Consider the following 21,793-nt stretch of genomic DNA (forward strand, 5'->3'; position numbering starts at 1 on the left):
AACATGGTAGGGAGGCCTGTCGGGTATGAAGTGACGTGAGAAGGGAAGGAATAGGAATAGTAGAATGGGAATGCAAAGAGTGCAACTTCAATATTTTAGGTAGCATTTGAAAGTGCCATATGGACGGTTCAATGGCATGAAGAATCTGAAGTGGCTTTTAACTCAAATGTTATTTAAAAGAATTAAATTAATTCAATATAAGGTGTAAATTGTATAAGTATTATTTTTTAATTTATTAATTATTTAAACTATAATAAAAGGATAAGATAATTTAAGAAAAAATAAAATAGATTATCAAGATTTAATATGGAAGAAAATTTAAACTCCTTTTATAATAATAATATAGATTTTATGGTCAATTGACTAGCGTGCAAAATGTTTCTTATTTAACTCGTTAGCCCCCGAAATATGAATTTTTATTGGGAGTGGAGTGTGGATGTAGCTCTATGTGTGCAAACCCGCCATTGAACGACATGTGGAGCCCACCGTGACCCCACCGATATTTTATCACGTGTTCCTTTTTTACAGCGCTGCCCGACGACCGGAACTGCCCGTAAAAATGAAAAAAGAATGCGGTATTTCCTAAAATCGAAACGTCTCTTCCAATTTTACCTATTCGAGCGTTTTGGATTTCTACATTTATCCACAAGGAGAAGTTGATGGCAATTATTCCATTTCATGTCCTTCTACACGAATCTACTACAACAAGCATCTTCAGTGTACATGGTGAAGGTATGTTTTTTCTATAGTCATTTCTACTTACAATCAAGTTTTATGGGTTTAGAGTTAGTATTATTTATAATGTGTGGTTTGTGTATCGCTGGGTACTCCGTCTGGGTACCACATTTGGGTACCTCTGGGTACCACTGGGTACCCCGGCTGGGTACACTGAGTACCACCCTTCTTTTTGTTTCAGAATGCTAGCTCTAGGGTTTGTCGTTAGGGTTTATTTTTCTGTTGAGACAGAGGAAACTATTATATGCAACTGTAGGTACTGCTCTGTTCCTCCAAGAACTGATAGGTTCCGATCGGTACTGTCGGTACCCTCGATATCGATCGGTACTGTCGGTACCGCTCGGTATCGATCGGTACCACTCGGTACTGATCAGCTAGGTACGTAAATGCATCAATGATTCTAATCCTAGCTTGGGTCATTGATTTAAGAACAAATGCTATATCATCACTAATTTTCCTACAAGATCTGAGTAAATGTTGATCTTCAGGCCTGGCTAATTGCGGGACAACCGGTCATAGTATTGGATTTCTGGTATTTTGATTTGGTGTTCAAGTCGATGCCCTTCTTAAATCCAGCTTTCGAACAGACAAAATCCTTGAGCCTTATCTTTCTCGAATTAATCCAATAACAGTGATGATCTTTGCGAACACTAAAACCAACAATGTGAGCGTAATGACAGTACATTTCATAAGCTTCTTTCTCACTGTTACAGACTACCTACGAACAAGAAAATCTAATAAAACACTTCGATTTAAACATTGGAAATAGACACACTAATTGGCAACAACATTAGTACCTGTCGGTACCGTTTGGTACCTAGCAATACCGAGTAGTACCGAGCGGTACCAACCAGTATCAAACGGTACTAAACGGTACCTAGGAACCGCGCAACCACCAAAACATACTTTTCAAAAGATAAAATACTAAACTAAACACTAAAGTCATGAAATACATTTCATATTTATCGATAATATCTCAAACTTATCTTCGGTATTTAGCTGAAAAATATCTTCTCCTCTTTGCTGCTGTGACTCTTGGGTAACGCCTTCCATCTATGGCCAATCTTCGAAGACCTCCTGATCGGTATTCATCTTCATAGCTTCCTATCTTCTCTTTCTTTATGAGCTTTCAAGTGATGATAAAAAACTTTTTAAACTGAGGTATATAATGCGCGGCATAAAATAAAAGTATAAAACCCTACGTATTACCATGTTTTTTTTCATTTTTACGGGCAGTTACAGTCATCGGGCAGCGCTGTAAAAAAGAAACACGTGATAAAAGATCGGTGGGATCAAGATGGACTCCAGGTGTCATTCAACATTCAACAACCGATTTACACACATAGAGCTACATCCGAAATACACACCAAATAAAAATTCCCGAAATACGGATTCTCGGACAGTTGGATTTTATAAGGAAATCGTTTGGAAAGTTCACTTGAAAACCCATTTGCTCCCTGAGCTAAGCCGTTCTTCCTATTTCTCCGTTTGTCTTCACTCACTCTCTTCTACCGTCGACGCGTCTGAGCTCTAGCCGGAGCTCTAGCCGGAGAGCGAGGGAGATAGATAGCCAACGCTTCCCGTCGGCTCTCTCTCTCTCTCTCTCTCTCTCTCTCTCTCTGTTTACGTTGTCTTTACCACTGAATAAATGCCCTAATTCGAAATCGCATCCGTATTTTCTCTTTCCAGTGCTGTATAAGGCGGGAGATAGATACTGTTGCGTGGATCAGATGACACCGAGGGCCGTTAATACGCGCCATGCTCTCGAAGCCTGCACCCTCCAGCTCCATGCGTGGAAACCCTTCCAGATCCAAGCCCAACCCGTCGATCCCCCAAATCCTTACTCCTTTCGCTCTAAGAAGCCGTGCCGCTCTGACCGATCGACTGCTCCGCCCCTCACAGCCGACGGCGTTGAGTTCTTTCGGCTCTCTCTCCTTGACGATCCTACTCCTTCGAAGTCCAGGGAGGAGAGGGGGTTCCGGTGGCTAGTTCCACGGAAGAGGAGGCGGAGGGGTTCCCGGTCGGTGTCCGGCAGAAGCAGCGATCGGAGCGGGAGAAGGCGGCGGGGTTGTTGTGGGGGCGCTTCGGCAGCGAACGCCACGTGTTCAGACTTCCCGCCGGTGACCTATGGGACGGATTCAAGCGGCGAGCTATTTCTGAACGGGGACGGGAGCTGGGGATCGGACATTAGCGAGGCAAGGGTTTTGAGGAGGGAGGGAGGTGGTGGGGAAGGATCATCATTCGGATCGCATCCAGGTGGGCCCGATTCCCAGGGTAACGAGTCTGGTTACGGCAGCGAGAATGGATACAGAGGTGACGCCGAGTTTGGATATGGAGATGAGGTTGATGAGGAAGATGAGGACGGAAAGCATCTGTTTTGGGGTGGAAGATTTGTCGGTATGAATATTTGAGCACACCATAATTTGATTAGATGCATATATATTTGAAAACACCGTAGTTTGCATATATATATATATATATATATGCAGTTTAGTTGATTTTTTTATGAATCATTATTCGTGTTTTATTTCTCCAAAACGTAACTGTTTTGTTATTTTAGATCTACTGTGTTCTGAATTAGGTCCTCATCCTTGTTCACTTTACTCTTATACGTGACAACTCGTGCTTTTTGTGCTAAATTCGTTCTGAAGATGAGCAGTCGAGACGTCATATTTAATGATTTTATTTACCGGCCGACTATGCCAGAGTTATTTCCCTGTTAGGCTTCTTCATATGTTTATAAATCATCAATTTAACTTTAGGGGCTGTCTTAATGCAGGATTTCCCTAAATCCTACCAAAATAGTAAAAAATGACTTCTTTAAATCCTACAAAAACTTTAATCCATTCTTCTCCCTTTTGCCTTAAATCCCAAATTTAGTAAATCTAGTTGTTCGGCAGATTTATGGGATTAAATCAAACAAACCGTGCATAAAAGGGTAAGAGATTGTACCTTTGCAGCGAGCTCTCGTGGTGACTTTCAACCTGATAGGACAATGTTGTTGAAAGAGATGGGATGATTCTTTAGCAGCTCTTTCAACTAACTTTATGTGAAGCACGCAATGCAAAAAGCAACAACAAATAAGAAATCAAAGAAGAAGAAATGGTGATGTCGAAAAAACAAACCTTAGATAGCCTAAGGCTTTAGGATAGCATACACAGACCAAAGAGAAGCTAAAATAGACCAGCATAATGGCAGAGCATAATACCACACACCTCTCATAACTTCGTTTTCCTCCTACAAACTTTTCTTATTTTGCTTAATTTTTTTGTCTTCCCTTAAACACCACAGTAATAGTAGAGCATTTGGCAAAGACAAACAAACCATTTGGATAAAAAGATAATTCAATTTCTCATGTAGTGATGGTTTATTTCTAGGTCTTTATTTTAGAGCTTAGAAGTTAACTAATCTTTTTTATTTGTCTTTCATTAGTTTAATTTTTATAAATAAATAATTACTTATTATATAATATATAATAAGTATATTATTTATTAATTTACTCTGTATTGATAAAAATTCCTAAAATAGAATTAATCATGTTTTTGAAAATTGGATTGGAGTGATTGGTTTGATTGGTTCAATCATGGAAATTTTCTATGGCTGGTCCAGTCCATTTTAGATCTTGGAAATCAACAATGAGGTCTGCATGGATCAAGGACTTTAATAACTACAAATCTTCTTTTCTTCGCTTTCTTGCTTTGATCTTGTTTGGAGCCCTAGGCTTAGGTTTCTTAAATAATATTATAAAAATTATTATATAATTTTAGTATATTTATTTGTCTAATATTTATCTATATAATAATTTAATATTTCAATCATATTAAAATGCACATACAAAAAGATATCTGTTATTTTTAAAATTTACAATTTTTAATATTTTGTATTTTATTTTCTGTTTTGGGTGTTGTATTAGTAAATTACAAAATATTTGTGTTATATATTGATACGTCATCGAAAATCATCTTAATCATATAGGAATTAGATATTTTGATCTTCATTTAGAGGTTAAATAAATTTTTTTATTATTTCTTAGTTTAATATTTTACTAATTAATAAATACTTATGATATTAATTTATTTAAAGTATGATTCAATTAATCTAATTTGGGTTAATAGGAATTTTTAAATTAGAATTAATAATATTTAATTATAAATTTGATACAAATAAATTAATTTTAATAATTAACATTCATTAATTACCAAAACTCAAGATGTAAACACTTTAGCATGTTATAATAAAAAATGCAAATTCAATTTGGGTTTTCAATGAATTAATCGCCTTAAAATCCTGAATTTCGTTGCAAATAGTTTCACAGGATTTAGCAAGTTTTAACATCTTTCTTGCCAAACTATTTTTCGTATTTAACATTCTCAAGATTTAGTAAATCATGACTTATAGGATTTATTGAATACTACTTGAATCCAAAATTGCCCCTTCAACAAATTTTGTTACACCATTTTGATTTTGCAATTAGATAATATTGCTACCTTATATCAAGTTTCATTGCAACATTCTAGGAGCTCAAAGTTCAATGGATTTGTTAAGTTATTGATGAATGACATGCTCAAACATAAAATATTTTTGCATCTCATGGTCATACAAGGTGTATCCTAATCACATTAAGACTAAAAGCATAATACTACTTCTCAAGGGCAACAACATCATCATCATCTTAATCATAATTCATCTTATCTTATTTGAGCTTACATTTATTAATATTGCTCCATTTAGTCCTATTAAACGCCACATCAAGTGTTAGCTCTAGTTTGTGCAAGTCTTTTTGCAGAACATCTAGTGATGTTATATATAAGCTACCCCTTTTATCTTTGTTATATTCCACTTTTTTTTTCTATTTAACCCCGTTATTGATTTACTTACGTTCCAATCTATTCACTCAAATTCCAATCTATTGGCTCAAATTACCCATCTCTTTTTCACAATTTTATCTCTAATGTTTCTCTTTCAATCTATCTTATAAAAATAATTTCCTTTTTTTAATCTCACATTCATCTTACTAGTCTCAGTTCTACGATAATAGAACTTGGTTATTAGTGATTTCTACGATGCTGAACACTTGGATGCATGATAGCTTTGTTGTTTTAATTGCAGTTTTGTAAATTTTTTGATCATGTCTTTGCAAAATTCCCTTATCACATAATATTTTTGGGGCATTTCTTAAGTTTTAACTTAGAATATTCCCATTCCTTTACATTAAAATCCAAAATGCTTCGATGAATCACACTTCTTTATCACTTGATGTTGTAGCAATATTGTCCGATAATGATTAATTTCACATTCAGCAAAGTTAAAATTCATGCGTGCAATTTCTGTTATAATAATCATTCTTCGATTCATACTGGTCAACGGGGAATGGCGCAACACGGCCCAAAGTTCCTCGTGGAGCCATGACACATAGTACATGGCGTGGCACGCGCCATTTTTAACATGGTGCAAACTAAAAAATAATTATAAAAATTATTATATGGCTCCTTTGTTAGATTATCAATCAAGTTGGGTAAGGCTTGGTTGAATATGTTTGCGGTCCAAAGTCCAAACCATTAAAGTGAGCTTTAAGTTCGTTCAAAATTTCTATTAAAATAAAGTCTAAATAAAGTCTAATAAAACCTAACTTAACTATTTTAATCATATCAAATAATTTTAAATTTAATTATTATATTATTTTAAAAATTTAAATATATAACTATATTAAAAAATTCCTAAAATTTATATTGCGCGCCGTACACAATTGCACAATGATCCATTGCGCACACATGGCGCAAATAGTGTGTGCCAACTTGAACATGTGCCCTGCGCCATGCAGCTAGCGCCGTGCTATGAGCCATGACGCATGCCATTTTGTGCCATTGACAAATATGCTTCGCTTACCTCAAGTGCGGCCACGATATTAACATAAAAAAATGAAAGCTGATTTGAATGGGTGGATTCAATCTTTCTAGGGGGATTTAGAAAATAATATGCCTAGCTTTAGGGAAACTAAACATGTTCTTGTTTTTTATTTTCCTTGCGTTGCATGTACTTAGAATTCTATCATTATAAGGGAGTATTTGATCCGTTCTATATATGAGTTAGCCTTTGTTTTTTTTGGGTAAGGATAAGCGGGTAGTAAAAAGTAGGTGTGTGCTTTTTGAATGAAGAAAAAAAAATCCACTAGATTGCTTCTATCTTTTTTAACTTTTCCCAGCAGTTGCCTTAAAAAACCACTTTGAATGAAAATTTAAATTGTGAACAATAAGCCAGCTTTATATAAAATGTTCTCTGAAAACTAGAATAGCATAAACGTTCCAAATGAGGCCTTTGGCTTCATTCGGTTCAGTTCTTGTCCGCATAAAACAAAAGTAATTTTAGTATGTTTGAGAAAATAATTATCTGAAAAAAATGTAATTGTTTGAAAGCTAAAAGGTGACTTTCTTAATAATGCAGTTTTCGTGGCTTCCCAAAAATCGCGCTTTGATGAATTCAAGCTTTTTTTATCTAATTATCAGTTAACTTTTTGATTATTCACATATAAATTCTGATTAGAATATTATATTAATTGTATCAAAATTATAATAATGCTCAATTTTGTTTTTCAATCAAATTGTGGAAGTGCTGCTTCAATTAAGATTATTGTGAAGAACCAAAATGGATGGTATTGTGAATTTTATACTACAATAATAATTCCTAACATTAAGTATCATAAAAATAGCAAAAGATAGTTGATTAACAAATTTGATAAGAAAGCTAGAATATATAAAAGCACTTCTCTAGGAAGCTACCTAAATTATTGTTTGAACTTTTTCTCACAACTATTTTTTCAAATAGCCTAAAAGTCTGTTGTTCAAGGAAGCAGAAACAAAGCGCTGAAAATTTGAAAAATGTAGCCTTTGTATTCTAATGTGAGTTCAATTTTTCTCTTGATAATCTTTACAAATCATCTTTATGATTATCTTGATAAGTGATGAAAAAGGTTTGTTGGGTAAATATTTTGGATATTTGTCAAATTTAAGGAAGACAAGCTACTGGGCAATGATTAGGATGATTTAAATAATGTGAGGGTTATCAAAATCCTGCTTAATTATGAATATTATGTCTTTATATTGTAACTAGTTTCTTTTAACGATAGGTGCACAAAATTTTAAATTTTTTTATTGGAAAAATATTTCACATATTTTTTTTGATGTGGTGGCATTACTGTAGAGTAGCGCATGAAGAAAAAAAGTGCATTTTCAAGCATGAAAGATTACGTCCTCATAGATTGCAGAACATACTAATTTTAAAACTGTGAAAATTGGTGGTCTTTCCCTATTTCATAAAGCAACGATCCTTTGAATGTAGAGCTAAAAAGATGTATACAGTATTATGTATTTTATGTTCAGGCAATTTCTGTATTTAGTAATTGCTTTTCTGTATGAATCATTGAAAAAGCAAACAAAGTAAATAAAAATATAAATAAATATTATGGATCATATTAGATTCGTGGCATCAGTCTAAGGCTTGATTTGATTCTGCATTTCACAATGCTGTGATACCATAATTTGGAATTTCATCATCATCATTACTATTATCCTTATCCCAATTATTTTGGTGGACATCATGAATCTTTATTTTTTTTATTTGTTTCTGTTGAGGTTTTTTTGTGCTGTTAACTTTTTTCTTCACAAATCAGTTTGAACATCTTCTATCCATGTAACTTTAGCTCTACCTCTATTGTGTCTTAATACTCATACACTAATTTTACTATTAATTCTTATAACAAGATTTTTTTATCATTTATGGTACATGTTTAAACTTCTTAAGTATTATCAATTATCTTATCTTCATAAATATCATTTCTACATTTCTTCTAATATAATCATTCCTTAATTTATAAATACAAAATTCACCATTTTAATAATCTAATTTCTGCTGCACTTAACTTAAATATTAATGATTCCTCAGCTCAACAATCTGATCAATATAATATCAATGTCTAATTGCAATTTTGAAAAATATATTTAGAAGCCATTGTGTTATCCTATTATCAGGAAAAACTGTTGATATACTTTCCCATTTTAGTAATCCAGTCTTAACTTTAGAATTTATTTCCTCATGCATATTCATTTTCTATCCTATAATTGATATAATATATTTCAACCTTTTAAATAATATTGAATGATAATTGTTAAAATCACACCCGCTAGTTATATATTAGACTTTGTCTTTGTTCTATAAACTCTAAGACCCTATCTTCTAAATCCTTTTTCTGTTGTTCTAATTCTTTACTTATTTTTTGATAACTTACAATTTTAAATATTATTATCTATCAAAAATATACATTAAGTTATCTCACTTTAAAAATATTTTATAAGTATCTTCATAGCTAGTATAAAATGTTTTGTACTTAATATTGATCATTGTTGTAAAATTACGGTAATTGAAAACTCTTGGCTTTCTTGACAACTACGTCTAATATGAGTGCATCATCTTACATATTTTTAATAGTGCCCACTTATTGTTGGCACACATTTTTCTATCTTAAAGCACATTAAATTAATTCTCATGTTACTTGATCTAGGGGTGTCAAAATAGATTTTTGGGTAAGATTTGGGTCAAACCCGAAATTGACTGGCCTTCAATTGATCTAACCCAAACCTGACCCGATTAGATAAAATGGGTTAAGAATTTAGACCCAATTTTGACCCGCCGGGTTAACTAGTTGACCCAACCAGACCTGTAACCCGCAGGTGCAAGAGCTCAGCACGAGAAAGTCGATTGCGTGAGCGGGCGAGGGCAAAGTGTGTGGGTGCAAGTGCAAGCAAGCAAAGGTGCTGTGTGGTGCGAGCATGTAGGATTATAGTTTGCGAGCAAGTGAAGGCGGGATACGACTGTAAGCGTGCTTGACTGCACGGGTGCGTGGGTGCATGGAGAGGAGGATTGGACTCGAGTGAAGCCCGCTTTGCTTGTGCGGGCGCGCCAATGGGGGAAGTCCACTTGGCTTGCACAGGGGAGATTGCTGACTTGCTAGGTTTGATCTGAATCGGGTCAAATCTTGGTCAAATTAGGGTTAGCAGGTTGGCTCGAACCCGACTCGATTTTTCAAACGGGTATTGAAACCCTAATCCGACCTTGTTTATTAAACTGGTCAAACCGAACCCGGAGTTTTTGGGTCAGGTTATCGAGTCGGGTCAATAATTGATACCCCTAACTTGATTATATGTTTATCAAGATCAATAAGAATTATAGAAGATATTTTCTTTCTTCTCTATTTTTTTCCTTAAATTATTTTAATAAAAATATCATTTTCATACTTGAGATTGTCTGCATAAAATCAAATTGTTTCTATAATTGGAATGATTTTCTAAATCTATTTTTCATTACTTTCTCCTATAGCTTCATAATATGTGTTGGTTACAAAACTATTCATGTGTATGATAGGACCTTCTTAGAGATATGGATTGGAGCTAATTGACAAAATCAAAAGATATGAAAGTTGATTGTGAAGCTCATGGATCTTCTTAGTTTTTTGGGGTTAGAAAATCAAAGACTGCCTCGAGCTGTCCATATGTTGAGCTCATCATTCGACCTATTTATTGTTTAGTTTCAGATTCAACTCTAACAAATATAAGATAGTTTATATAGAAAAGTTTAATGAAGCTTGTTGTCAAGTGGAAAAATCTGGTTGGTTGAGATCTGTTAAGTGTTTTGGCCACTTATATTTTTTAAGTGAGGTTGAGTTTCCTCGGTGGTTTTAAGGAATGAATTTCCTTGAGTTCTTCTAGAATGTTCTATGGGATGAATTCACTTGATAAGTTCTTTAGGTAAGTTCCCTTGACTTGTTTCAGGTTAGGAATTCCCGCAGTGAGTTTCATTGGAAAAATTCCTTGGTCGGTTCTTTTGGCATTGAGAGAACTTCTCAGTGGCTTGGTGAGTAGTTGACTTCGATGAACTCGGTTCAGTTTTATAACATAACTTTATTAATTTGATCTTGATGAACATGTATGTACATTAGGTCCTTGATTCTTTTCTCTTCTAGGAAGCTGAGAATAATTGGGGAATGACAAACCAAATAACCTATTTTTGCTTCGGTGTGATGGAGATAATGCTTTTTTTGAACATCATGATGACAACTTTACGCTAATTAATGTTTTGATGATAGAGTGTGGATCAAGTTGATCATACAAATGAAATCCGAGCTCATGATGAGTGAGAACTAGGTAGTGATGTTGTGCATGATTTGGAGATGTGTATGTAGTCTTGAGAGGCCACCCTTAAAATTTTAATTATTGAGGGAGGAAATACACACTAATAAACTTGGCATTGAGGTCGAGAACGATAAAATTCAAGAGAAAGCATTCAGGGCAGAGGAGGATTTTGGGTCTGGGTTTTAGTATCGAGATGCCAATTCCAAAAGAAGTTATTCATAATGGTACTAGAGTTGACACCATTCCACCGACTTCAGAAAAAGGCCCTTCAAAGAAGGCAGCTTCAAGACTGATTAGGGTGGATAAATGAAAGGGGAAGGTGCCCTTCATCTACTCCTAAGTGACTTCAAAAGAGGTTTAGATGAATTGGGCAAGTCAACAGTCAATTAAGGAAAGGAATGCAGAGTAATAATCGACATCATGGTTGATCCACTTCTCCTCAAAACCAAATTGAATTTAGTAATTGTGAATCAAAGCATGAATAGTTTTTCGTCTCTATTGAGCTCATTGGAATTCTTGTAAAGTTATGACTAATGCTAATTATTAACTTTACTGCATGCACAAAATCTCCATAAAGATTCCAGAACCCAAAAGATCTATGTCTATAAGGATTTTATTAACGCTTCCCTAATTATTCCTCCATTCCTCTGTCAAGGACATATATCATACTATATTTTAATTTTGTATAGGACCAAAACACAAATAAATGAAGATCGGGGAAATATGAAACAAATTTGTAATATGAAATATTATAGTCATAATCTATATTGTACATAATTCTATTACCACAACATAAATTAATAAATAATAAATTAGGCACTAAGGTTTTGTTCAGATAACTTTTTTTAAAGCAGCTTTCTAGAATAAATTTTTTTAGCTTAAAAATTTTTAAGATTAAAAATTGCTTTAAAAAGAAGTAAAAAAGCCGTCCCAAATGAAGCCTAAGTTGCATGTTGAATAAAGTTAACAATAATATTTTCATTTCAGTTCTAAATAGAAAGTTCACAAGTGAAACAATCAAACCTTGATAAACTCTGAAGTAAAGGCTTACTCTCCTCAACAAGTTCACTCCTATATTGTCTTACAATCCACAAACACAAGTACGACCATCCCTTACTGAAAGAAAAGTATAGAAGAGAGTGATGTAGTGCCTGGAAGTCACCAGATCAAGGGCAAGCACATATGAAGCTCAAGCCATGAAGGATCCATAATGATTTACATTATTTCATATTATTATTTTTATGTATTTTCGTATTTATGGATTTATATGTAAAGACATACTATTGTGTGAACTTTATATGTTAAATAACTATTTTATGTATAGAAGGGCTAGGGACAGTGGAATGAAGTGACTAAGGAGTGATGTGGTTGGCCAAGAAAATGGTTAGAGATTAGTGGGATGATCATGCATGAAGGATGGAGTACTTATGGTGGTTGCTAGTAGGTCCAAGCAAGGGGCCAAGCTCTCCCTCACCCTTCCTACTTATTTTTGAATTTAAATGAAGGGATATGTCTCTTTATGTGTGTTCTTGTTGTATAAAACATTCTAAGATTGAACTAAAGAAATGATTGTTGTGCTTACATATTTTGGAGAAAATTTTGAAGTGGCTTTGGAGGCTCGGCGATCGGTCATACTCAAAGAGATTAGGTGATCTCCTCGAACCACTAATTTGATGAGTAGTCCTTTTTTTCCTTAAATTTTCTGCACTTTTCTTAAGTAAAACTTTCTTTATTGGTGTTCTTTTAGTATTCCATCTTTAAAAAATCCTAAATCCCATTCCATCCCTCTTAATTCAATTAGTATTACCCATAGTTAGTATTGGCCGGGTTTTATGAAATTTCTGAACCAATTCCATTCTTGAAAACCTTTGGTCAACCTAAACTACTTAAAACCCCACAAAAATTTTTAGATTATTATTACACATTCTATAATCTATACTTCATTAATCTTAAATTTATTTGGGGTTATTCTAGTCAAAATTCTGGAGATCCACTCAGCTGTTGTTGTATTTCCTATTTGCTATTCTAGTTCTACTACCTATCTCCAGCCAATAAAACTATAAAAAAATACATGTATATCAAAACTATGTAAAAAGTCCAAAAACTTTTGAATCTTGTGTAGAGGATGCCCATGATTCATTCCAAGTGGAATTTCTAAATCCAATTGATCTATAGAAATCCACATCCAAATTCAAAAGCTTGTTTGGTTCTGGATAGAATTGACCTATACTACTTGTAGAGCACAATTGACTCACTAAACTTTTTTCTATCTTACCTAACTCTCCATAATTAAAATCCATATTTACAAATCAAGTACATGTTTGTTTGATTTTGAGATCTAAATAGGGAGAACCATTAGGGAAAAAATTGATTTTTTTTTTCTGGATTGAATGTAGGAAGCAGATGCGGATGCCTACGAGCTATTGCAAGAAACTTATTGTGCATAAAACTGCCTATATTTGAGCAAATACAAGAGAACTCTAGCGAATGCAATTATTTACCAAAAAAAGCAGGAGATTCGTTAGTGCACAACAAGCTACTTGCAAAAAGCAATAAGCAGTGCACGTCAGTCTTCCTGTATGAAGCAACGAGCAAATGACCACAGTGCAACACAACACCATCGGATTCGCAACATCCTTACAAGAGGACATAAGGCGTGTATAAGCTTTCAAATGGAATGTTGCACACATTCAAATGATAGTTGCCTACACAACTAGGATCTTCCAAAAATACCCTCCCCACATGCACTGTAATATGTATATAAGGGGATATATAATATACCCACATGAACCCCACCGAGTGTATTGTATGAACACATGTGACATCTAGGGATGCTGCGCGGGTCAATAAATTTGGATCCGATCCTCCTAAGCAGGTAAATAAGAGTTGACAAGGTTCAATAAATAATCATAAAATACCTTCAAACACCCGCATGGGCCTCGTCGAGCTTGTTATGATTACGCACGTGACGTCTAGGGAGGCTGCGTGGGTTCATAAATGAACGTAGTTCGAGCCTGATCCTTATATGTGGATAGATAGGAGTCGACATAGCTCGAATTATCAAACAGATATCCGATCAGAGTGTTGACTGAATAATCTATTTCATACGTTCATATAAGGCCTTTTGTTTCTTGATTGACGTTTATAGAAATTTTCAATGTATTCTTCTGCGGATTGAGTTCCTTGGCGAAGATTATTAAATTCTTGAAATAGAGTTCGGGAATGGTCGGAAGGCAAGAATTTTCCCTGCATTTTTCATTCCGGAAAGCAGGGAGCAGGAACTAAACAACCCAAAGCAAGGAAAACTGGGAAAGCAGGGAGCAGGAACCAAACAACCCAAAGCAAGGAAAACCGGGAAAAGGAGGGGGGCATTGCTTACATCAAATCTCCACTGGTTGACATTTCTCATCTCCTGATGAGATGATTTCAGAACCTCCTTTACGCGTCTAATGAATCTTATCCAACTCTGAAATGAAAGCCGTGCACTTTCTCTGGATTTTTTTTCTTTCTTGCTTAAATTGGGCCTGAAGAAGTTGCTTTCTTTTCTCGTATTTTTCTATACACAAGCACATTTTATGTTGAATTTTGTAAAGCTCGTTTTGTATAGGATATGTAGAACTTCCTTGCGGTGGGATCCATCGGCTTTTAGGAATAGTTTCTTCAAGATAAATTAGCTGAAAAAGAAAGGAAGACCCAACAGAAACCTAAGGCTCTGATACCAATTTGATGCAATCAAAATTATAGGAAAACTAAGATTGCAAATAACTATACATATTCCTGGCCATAGACATTACAAACTTAAAATAAAAGGACACAACAATACTATTTGACTAATCAAGCCTTTCAACTTTTGAGGAGAAAGATACAATAGAACTGTAACTTGAGGAGAGAAGAAATCTCCCCTAGTTGAGAGTTCTCATCTCCTGATGAGATGACTTCAGAACCTCCTTTACGCGTCGAATGAACCTAATCCAATGCTGAAATTAAAGCCGTGTACTTTCTCTGAATTTTTTCTCTTTCTTGCTTAAACTGGGCTTGAAGATGTTGCTTTCTCTTCTCATACTTTTCTGTACACAAGCACATTTTATGTTGGATTTTGTAAAGCTAGTTCTGTATGGGATCTGTGGAACTTCCTTGCGGCAAGATCCATCGGCTCTTAGGAATAGTTTCTTCAAAATAAATTGGCTGATTTCCTCCAACTTTAGATTCAATTACATCATGATTTTTCATTGTTTTTTAAAGGAAGACCCAACAAAAACCTAAGACTGATACCAATTTGATGCAATCAAAATTTTAGGAAAACTAAGATTGCAAATAACTATACATCTTCCTCGCCATAGACATTACAAACTTAAAATAAACACACACTACAACTTAAAATAAAAGGACACAACAATACTATATGACTAATCAAGCTTTACAATTTTTGAGAAGAAAGACAATGGAATGGTAACTTGTGGAGAGAAGAAATAGGTAGAAAGTTCCGAGACGAAATAATATAGGAGAAAGGGAAATGAGGCTAGCTCGTAAGCTAGATCAAAATCTGCAAGTTTTTCTTTTCTAAAAAATAACTTCATTTCACTCCTCTAAAATAGCCACAAACAACCCCTATAAATAGGACAAAAAAGGAGGGCAAAAGCCATGCTCAGCTGTCCACTACAGCATACCAAAAGGTGGAAGAAAAAGGCAGAATTAAAATAAGGAGTAGGAACCGAACAGCCTAAAGCAAGGAAAATCGGTAAAGCAGGGAGCAGGAATCAAACAGCCCAAAGAAAGGAAAACCAGGAAAAGGAGAGGGGGGTGGGGGGGGCATTACTTACATCACCTTCAAGGCCTCCAAAAAAGGAAATTTATTAACAAAGCCGTAAAGCTAGCAACAAACACGATCATATGTCGACAAATTGACAGAGTCGTCAAGGATCAATTCCCAAATGGAAATGACCCCAAGCACCCCAATGATTACAGTGTTGAATGCAAATCTCAACCGGAGTGGTTAATTCTAAATAATTCATAATGCCACACAAATACCATGAAGTTCAAAATCCAAAAATCATCCAATTCTGGAGTATTTAAAGTAAAAATTCACCCATCGAACACTTAAAGCAAAATCCATCAATCCTCCACAACAATTTGTTAGGATGGACAAATTGAATTTTACTTCAGCTCACATAGAACTAATGTCTAGTCGAAAATATTCCTAGAATCCATTCTCAAATAATCTCCTGATAGTAAGGACGTGGTACGTGTCTTCTGACCGAAGATTTTGCCGCCAAATGACACTGCAAGATAAACGGTTATGACTCGAGGCTCTCTATGCCGAGTGATTTTGCCATGAACTAGCACCACTAAATTGCGGTTTTGGCCAGAGTCAATATGTTTTTTTGTGGCATCAAATCTTTGAGATATGAATCAATAAAATATAATTGATAGGGCACAAAGCCCTCTATTCGCTTGTGTGGATTCAAATTTATCCTCTTAGACAAACACACCCCTAGGTCTACAAGGTACCCTTGGACGAAGCAACCCATGGCTGCCTACAAGGATCCTTTATCAGGTTGAGTCGACTAGCTCCTTTGACTAAGCAAACCAGGGATCACAATGGTCCGGGACGACGGAACCATAGGATCTTGATCAGGTCTATCATCCATTCCTTCACCATCCGCTTTAAGTGCAAGATGATGAAATTTCCAATTTTAAATATCACCCTTCCAAACACCATGCGTATGCACTGCTACTATATGCCATCTACCACGTATCTCTATGTATCTGATTGATGACTAGCCTTAATCGAAAGTTATGTCTCATGATCGGGAGGGGTAATTAACTATAGGGGCTTACGCCTACAGGAAACCAAAACTCAGATCATAAAGTCCTCGCAAAATGAGGGCGAAATCTCTGGGTAGTTTCTTATCTACAAAGCCTGATGCCTTCTCAAAATTTCCTCGGAACTTAATTCTGTTAAAACTTCCCCGAAGAAAAGCAACGGGGGGAGGCCGGGGCCGAATTTTCGGAGCCCTAAGTGAGTGAAAGAAAGTGAATCAAGAAAAAATACTCAAAGAATTACATTTTGGTGTGTGAGGGAGTCACTCATGAGGAAGAAAATTTGCCTACATTATTCTATTACAGGGTTGCTTCTAGCCAACCCTTCCAAAAGATGGGTAGAGTTCTCAAAGAGATGCGTTCAATGCCAAAGGTTTGCTCTCATGTAACTACAACCTTCCCAATGCCAAATGATATCACTAGCCCTTTGGTGATTCGCTGTTTGAAAAATGAATCTCATTGGTTCATTTTCTCCCACAAGCAGACAAAGATAGTTTATTCTGGTGATGATTGATTGTTTTTCCAAATGTATTGAAGCAAAGGTGAGCAGCTAGACAATTGTTGAGGTTTTTAGGTATTTTCTTATGGTTTGACAGCATCTACAAGTACTAGCTATCACTAATAATAAATTGCAATTCATTGATAGGAATATCAATGAATTCTTCCAGTTGCAAAGCATTCTTCTCATGTTTGTCTTCATATATCACCCTTAGACCAATCAGCAAGTTGAAGCGGAAAATAAGCGAATATTAAATCTGCTGAGGAAGGTGGAAGGTGTGATAGGCAGGGGCACATCCTCCTTGACAAAAGGTCAAATGTCATTCACACTTGTTGGTGGGGCTGAGGCCCTATTACCAATCTAGTACAAGCTTCTTTATTAGCGAGTGGTCGTAGAAGCCAATTTCAAAGAAGTCAAACTCATGTAGTGGGGAAGAGAAATCAAGGAGGCATCGAGGCTACATTCTACCTCCTAGAAGAACTTAGAGCCTAAACTGCTCTCAAGCAGAATTAAGTGAAGAGAAAATTGACCAAATACTACATTACCAATGTCAAGGAAAAAGTCTTTCACCTCAGCAATCTAGTGCTGAAGAAGGTAAATGCAGCAACTTGCTAGTTGCTGCTGGGGAAACTTTGGTTAATATGTCAAGGACTTTACATAATTAAGAAGCAAGTTGGTCCCAAGGCATACAAATTGCAAACTAATTTAGGTAAGGAGGTGCCGAGGATTTAGAGCATTGACTACCTAAAATTTATCTCTTTCTAAGGGAAGTTGTGTTGTAAGTACATTTTGCTATAATAATAATTTAAATTATTTTCTTTCCTTCTTTTCCTAACTTGGAGAGTCTCTTGTAAAACTAGTAAAACATGGATATTGAGAAAAAAAAGGATATTGAGAAAATTAAAATTAAAGTAATATTTAGGGACTTGCCCAGCTTCCTCAAACAAAAGTAGACTTACCCATGTTGTTGATGAAAACAAACTCATTAAAACTTTACAATGACACTCAGGGAACTTATATATAGGTTATGAAGATCAAGTAGAGAAATAATGGTCATGACAACATCTTGACTTAACTGGTTGCATTCGAAGTTGGCCAATGTCGAACATTGACAAATTTTGAGATACCAGAAAAAGTTCTAACTAGTAAGAATGACTCAACTAATACAATTTAACAGATTTACCAAGTGGGTTAAAGGCTAATACACTATTGATGTTGATTTGAGCCTAAAAGTCGCATGACTACTCTTTGTAGATGAGTTGAAGCCCCGACACACAAGTCCTATAAGAGAATCGATACTGCTAAGTAGTGAAGTACTTATGTTTATGTTTGGCGAGGTCACCTTCTTATTTTAATCAAGCTGCCCTAGAAAATTTGATTAATTCTAGGAAGCCAAACATAACCATCATTTCTTTCTAATTAACCCTAAGAAAAGATTATAAAAAATTCTCTTCAATCTCACATAACATGCCAATTTGCACATGCTTTTCCTCAATTTCTAGTGAAAATTCACATGGAACTCATTAACTACACACAAAGGAGACCTTTTTTTTTTTTAAGGAGACCTTCACTTAATGCTATTTCCTGAAAGGCGACTCCCTCCTTTATGATAAAATTCATAATGAATAGCATATGATTTCCTTTAAGTTGACTTGTTTCGATGGCTACCACACCATGACATTATGCATAACATAAGGCGAGGCTCATTTAAGGTGATGGAAAGCCAAAGTCAAGTCATTTACAACCCTGGAATGCCTTTTGCGATAAGATCTGTAATACGTATTGGTACTTTAGGTGATTACCCTTGTGAGGCTATAAAATCTGTTGTAAGGAAAAGTCCACCTATGACAATACTATGTCGAGGCAAAAGTATGTACTCACAAGAATAGCATTATGACAAATTCATCTATCATCAATGTGTTGATAGTATCTTGGTTTTTCTTCATCAAGTGTCGAGCTAACAACCTCAGGGAGTTTATTTCAATGGGCTTTTCTTATCAGAATTTAGTAGTGTTATAAACAATTGAATGTTATCCATCATTCACACAATCCCTTATTCATTCATTAAGCTCGTCGAGTTAAGCGAGTAAATTTATTTTTATGAAGAAAGCAAGTTAGAAGTATTATCAACAAGTACTCTCAAGGCGAGTTTCATTATTTTCATTACAAAATCTCTATGGTCATGCTCATTTGGTAAAACTTGTTGAGTTTGAACTCACCAAGGTCATATTTGTTGCGTTAAGCACTTCGTCTCATTCAAGTAGGTATCGTTATCTTCACACACCATTCCTTATTTCATTTAGTTTTGGTAAGTACTAATACATTATTTTTGATAGTGGAGATGTCAGTTTAGACGTGTTAATTTCTTAGTGAAATTAGCTAACTAGCTCCGTGGAGTCGACTAGTTTGTTCAAGTAGTACACGGTCCCAACGTTGTACTTTTTGCTAAGGATTTTATAGAAATAGAACTATTTAGAATTTAAAGACACCCACTTATTCTCTTTCATTATGAATTCATTTTCTTCTTAGGTGTGTTATTTAGCCAACAGCTTTCTCGTCGACTCCTCAAGCTTTGAAGGACTCAAGTTGGTTTTTTAGCAAGTTAATAGCACGCGCTCAAGGGCTAAAGGGAAAGAAGTGTGGCTATATTGCCACCCCATACTGGTATTTGTAGTTGGAAATAGTGCACTACGTCAAATCAATGTAATTATAAATAATCTTCAAGGTAAGCTCAATGCAGGAGGCAACAATAATGATAGGGCTACAAATCTTGCCTACTCTCCCTTTATACCGTTCAATAAAATAATAAATCCTCTTTGTCCTAAATTCACTTGTGTTTTTCACAACTAGTCTTTTCATTGGAGCAAGTGTAATGTATGCTAAATGTATATTTATATATGTCTATAAAGGTAACTTGCAAGTATTTAGTAGGTTCCCACCAAGGAACTTGATTAGGAGGGTCATGTGCTCGATATGGTACTCGCTCGAAGGGAGTACAACCCCACAGAGTTACTGTTGACGCTAGCTTGTGGTTAACAACACTCCTTTGCATAGATTGGAGTTTGTGGACTTGGCAACCATTTCATTTATTGTGGTTGAGGCTCGCATCTTCTAGTTTGTTTCATAACCCTAAACTTAAAAACTAAAAAGTGATCTATTTTCAGTGCAGGTAATCTTTAAGCTTGTAATTGCCATTGTTGTGTTGAGAAACTTTGATGTTGTGATGCTAACGTGCTGCTTATTAATCTACTAAAGCTTTTCCTAATTTGGGTAATTGCATTTTGAGCAGAAACAAAGAGAATGGAAAATGTTGGCGAGAACAATTTTGGAGAACAAAAGGCTCACCACCGGTGCAGGCGAAAGAAAAGTGATTGGAGAGTATTTGCGCCGCCCCCGAGATGATGATAACTGCATCGAAGTGGCATCATGCTCCAAAATTGTCGGTTGTTTATTGTTGATTAGTGATTGATATGCCGGCAGCTGGGGTCCATCTATTCATGCATTTTCTTTTCCTATTTTTTAGTTGGAGTTCCATGGTATAAACCTTATCCTGAGAAATACTACTCGGCTTTTGCTGATTTTTCATGGTTCTTGTCTTTTCTTTTTTTATTTGATCCAAGTTGGGGAACATTAACTAATTAAAAAGGATGTTTTAGAAAATGATGATTATTTTTTGAATGTTTGTCCGTAAAAAAAAATGAAATTAATTATTTATAAGATTTTTAGACGTTAAAATTCATTCTGATCTACAACTACAATCCTATTAAATGATTCGAAGTTAATAAAGTGCTTTTTTATTTCTCATCATATTTCAAGCAACCAAATGAAACCCTTAGCCCTGAATGTGTTAGTCCTAAAAAGATTTGGTTTGTAAATTAAATATTCGAAATAACTTTTTTTTTATTATTATTTGGATGAGAATTTGATTCCTAATTGGACCTAATAAAAAAAAAATTCATATAATTGATCAGACGTAGTGGGATAAAGGTTTTAACATTGTTGTAATAATGAGCATGTAATATCCCTTTATGAGAAAGTTTTGTATTAGAACGTTACTAATACTATAGTAATTAACAAAATATTTGCTTGCAAAATTTTGAAAAATATAATTAATATATCTCAAAATCGAATAAAATAAGTAAATATAATTAATTTAATGTAACTTATAAAGTTAAAATTTCTATATGGCAAAATATAAATCTCGATTTCTATGTATTTCCTGGAATTATATGAAAGTATATATATTTAAATATCTTTGTCAAATTTATTCACCAGTAGTTCATATGTTATATTCAATGCCTAATTGACAATTTATTTAATATTATGTATTTAATATATATATATATATATATATATTTAAAATTTCTATATGGCAAAATATAAATCTCGATTTCTATGTATTTCCTGGAATTATATGAAAGTATATATATTTAAATATCTTTGTCAAATTTATTCACCAGTAGTTCATATGTTATATTCAATGCCTAATTGACAATTTATTTAATATTATGTATTTAATATATATATATATATATATATATATATATATATATATATA

General features: G+C 34.7%; 1 protein-coding gene across 2 annotated transcripts; it reads left to right on the forward strand.

Annotated features, from left to right (window-relative positions):
* The first annotated feature begins 2,135 nt into the window (after positions 1 to 2,135).
* On the forward strand, positions 2,136 to 20,844 carry LOC110107890. Of its 2 annotated transcripts, XM_028696894.1 has the most exons (3): positions 2,136 to 2,317; positions 2,425 to 3,132; positions 20,525 to 20,844. In XM_028696894.1, the coding sequence occupies exons 2-3, from the start codon at positions 2,466 to 2,468 to the stop codon at positions 20,635 to 20,637; spliced, it is 780 nt and encodes a 259-aa protein (XP_028552727.1). In that variant the 5' UTR covers positions 2,136 to 2,317; positions 2,425 to 2,465; the 3' UTR covers positions 20,638 to 20,844. The 2 variants fall into 2 exon arrangements, with proteins under 2 accessions (XP_028552727.1, XP_020693989.1); XM_020838330.2 differs by having other exon boundaries at positions 2,136 to 3,132.
* The last annotated feature ends 949 nt before the right edge of the window (positions 20,845 to 21,793 follow it).

This window comes from Dendrobium catenatum, unplaced genomic scaffold, assembly GCF_001605985.2.
Source record: "Dendrobium catenatum unplaced genomic scaffold, ASM160598v2 fragScaff_scaffold_852, whole genome shotgun sequence".
NCBI classification, from domain to species: domain Eukaryota; kingdom Viridiplantae; phylum Streptophyta; class Magnoliopsida; order Asparagales; family Orchidaceae; genus Dendrobium; species Dendrobium catenatum.

Excerpts from the sequence above, each read along its gene's own strand:
- LOC110107890 (XM_020838330.2), top strand. The coding sequence starts at position 2,466 with ATGACACCGAGGGCCGTTAATACGCGCCATGCTCTCGAAGCCTGCACC. Across the intron at positions 3,133-20,524 it reads TTGGGGTGGAAGATTTGTCG|AAACAAAGAGAATGGAAAAT; the intron begins GTATGAATATTT and ends CATTTTGAGCAG.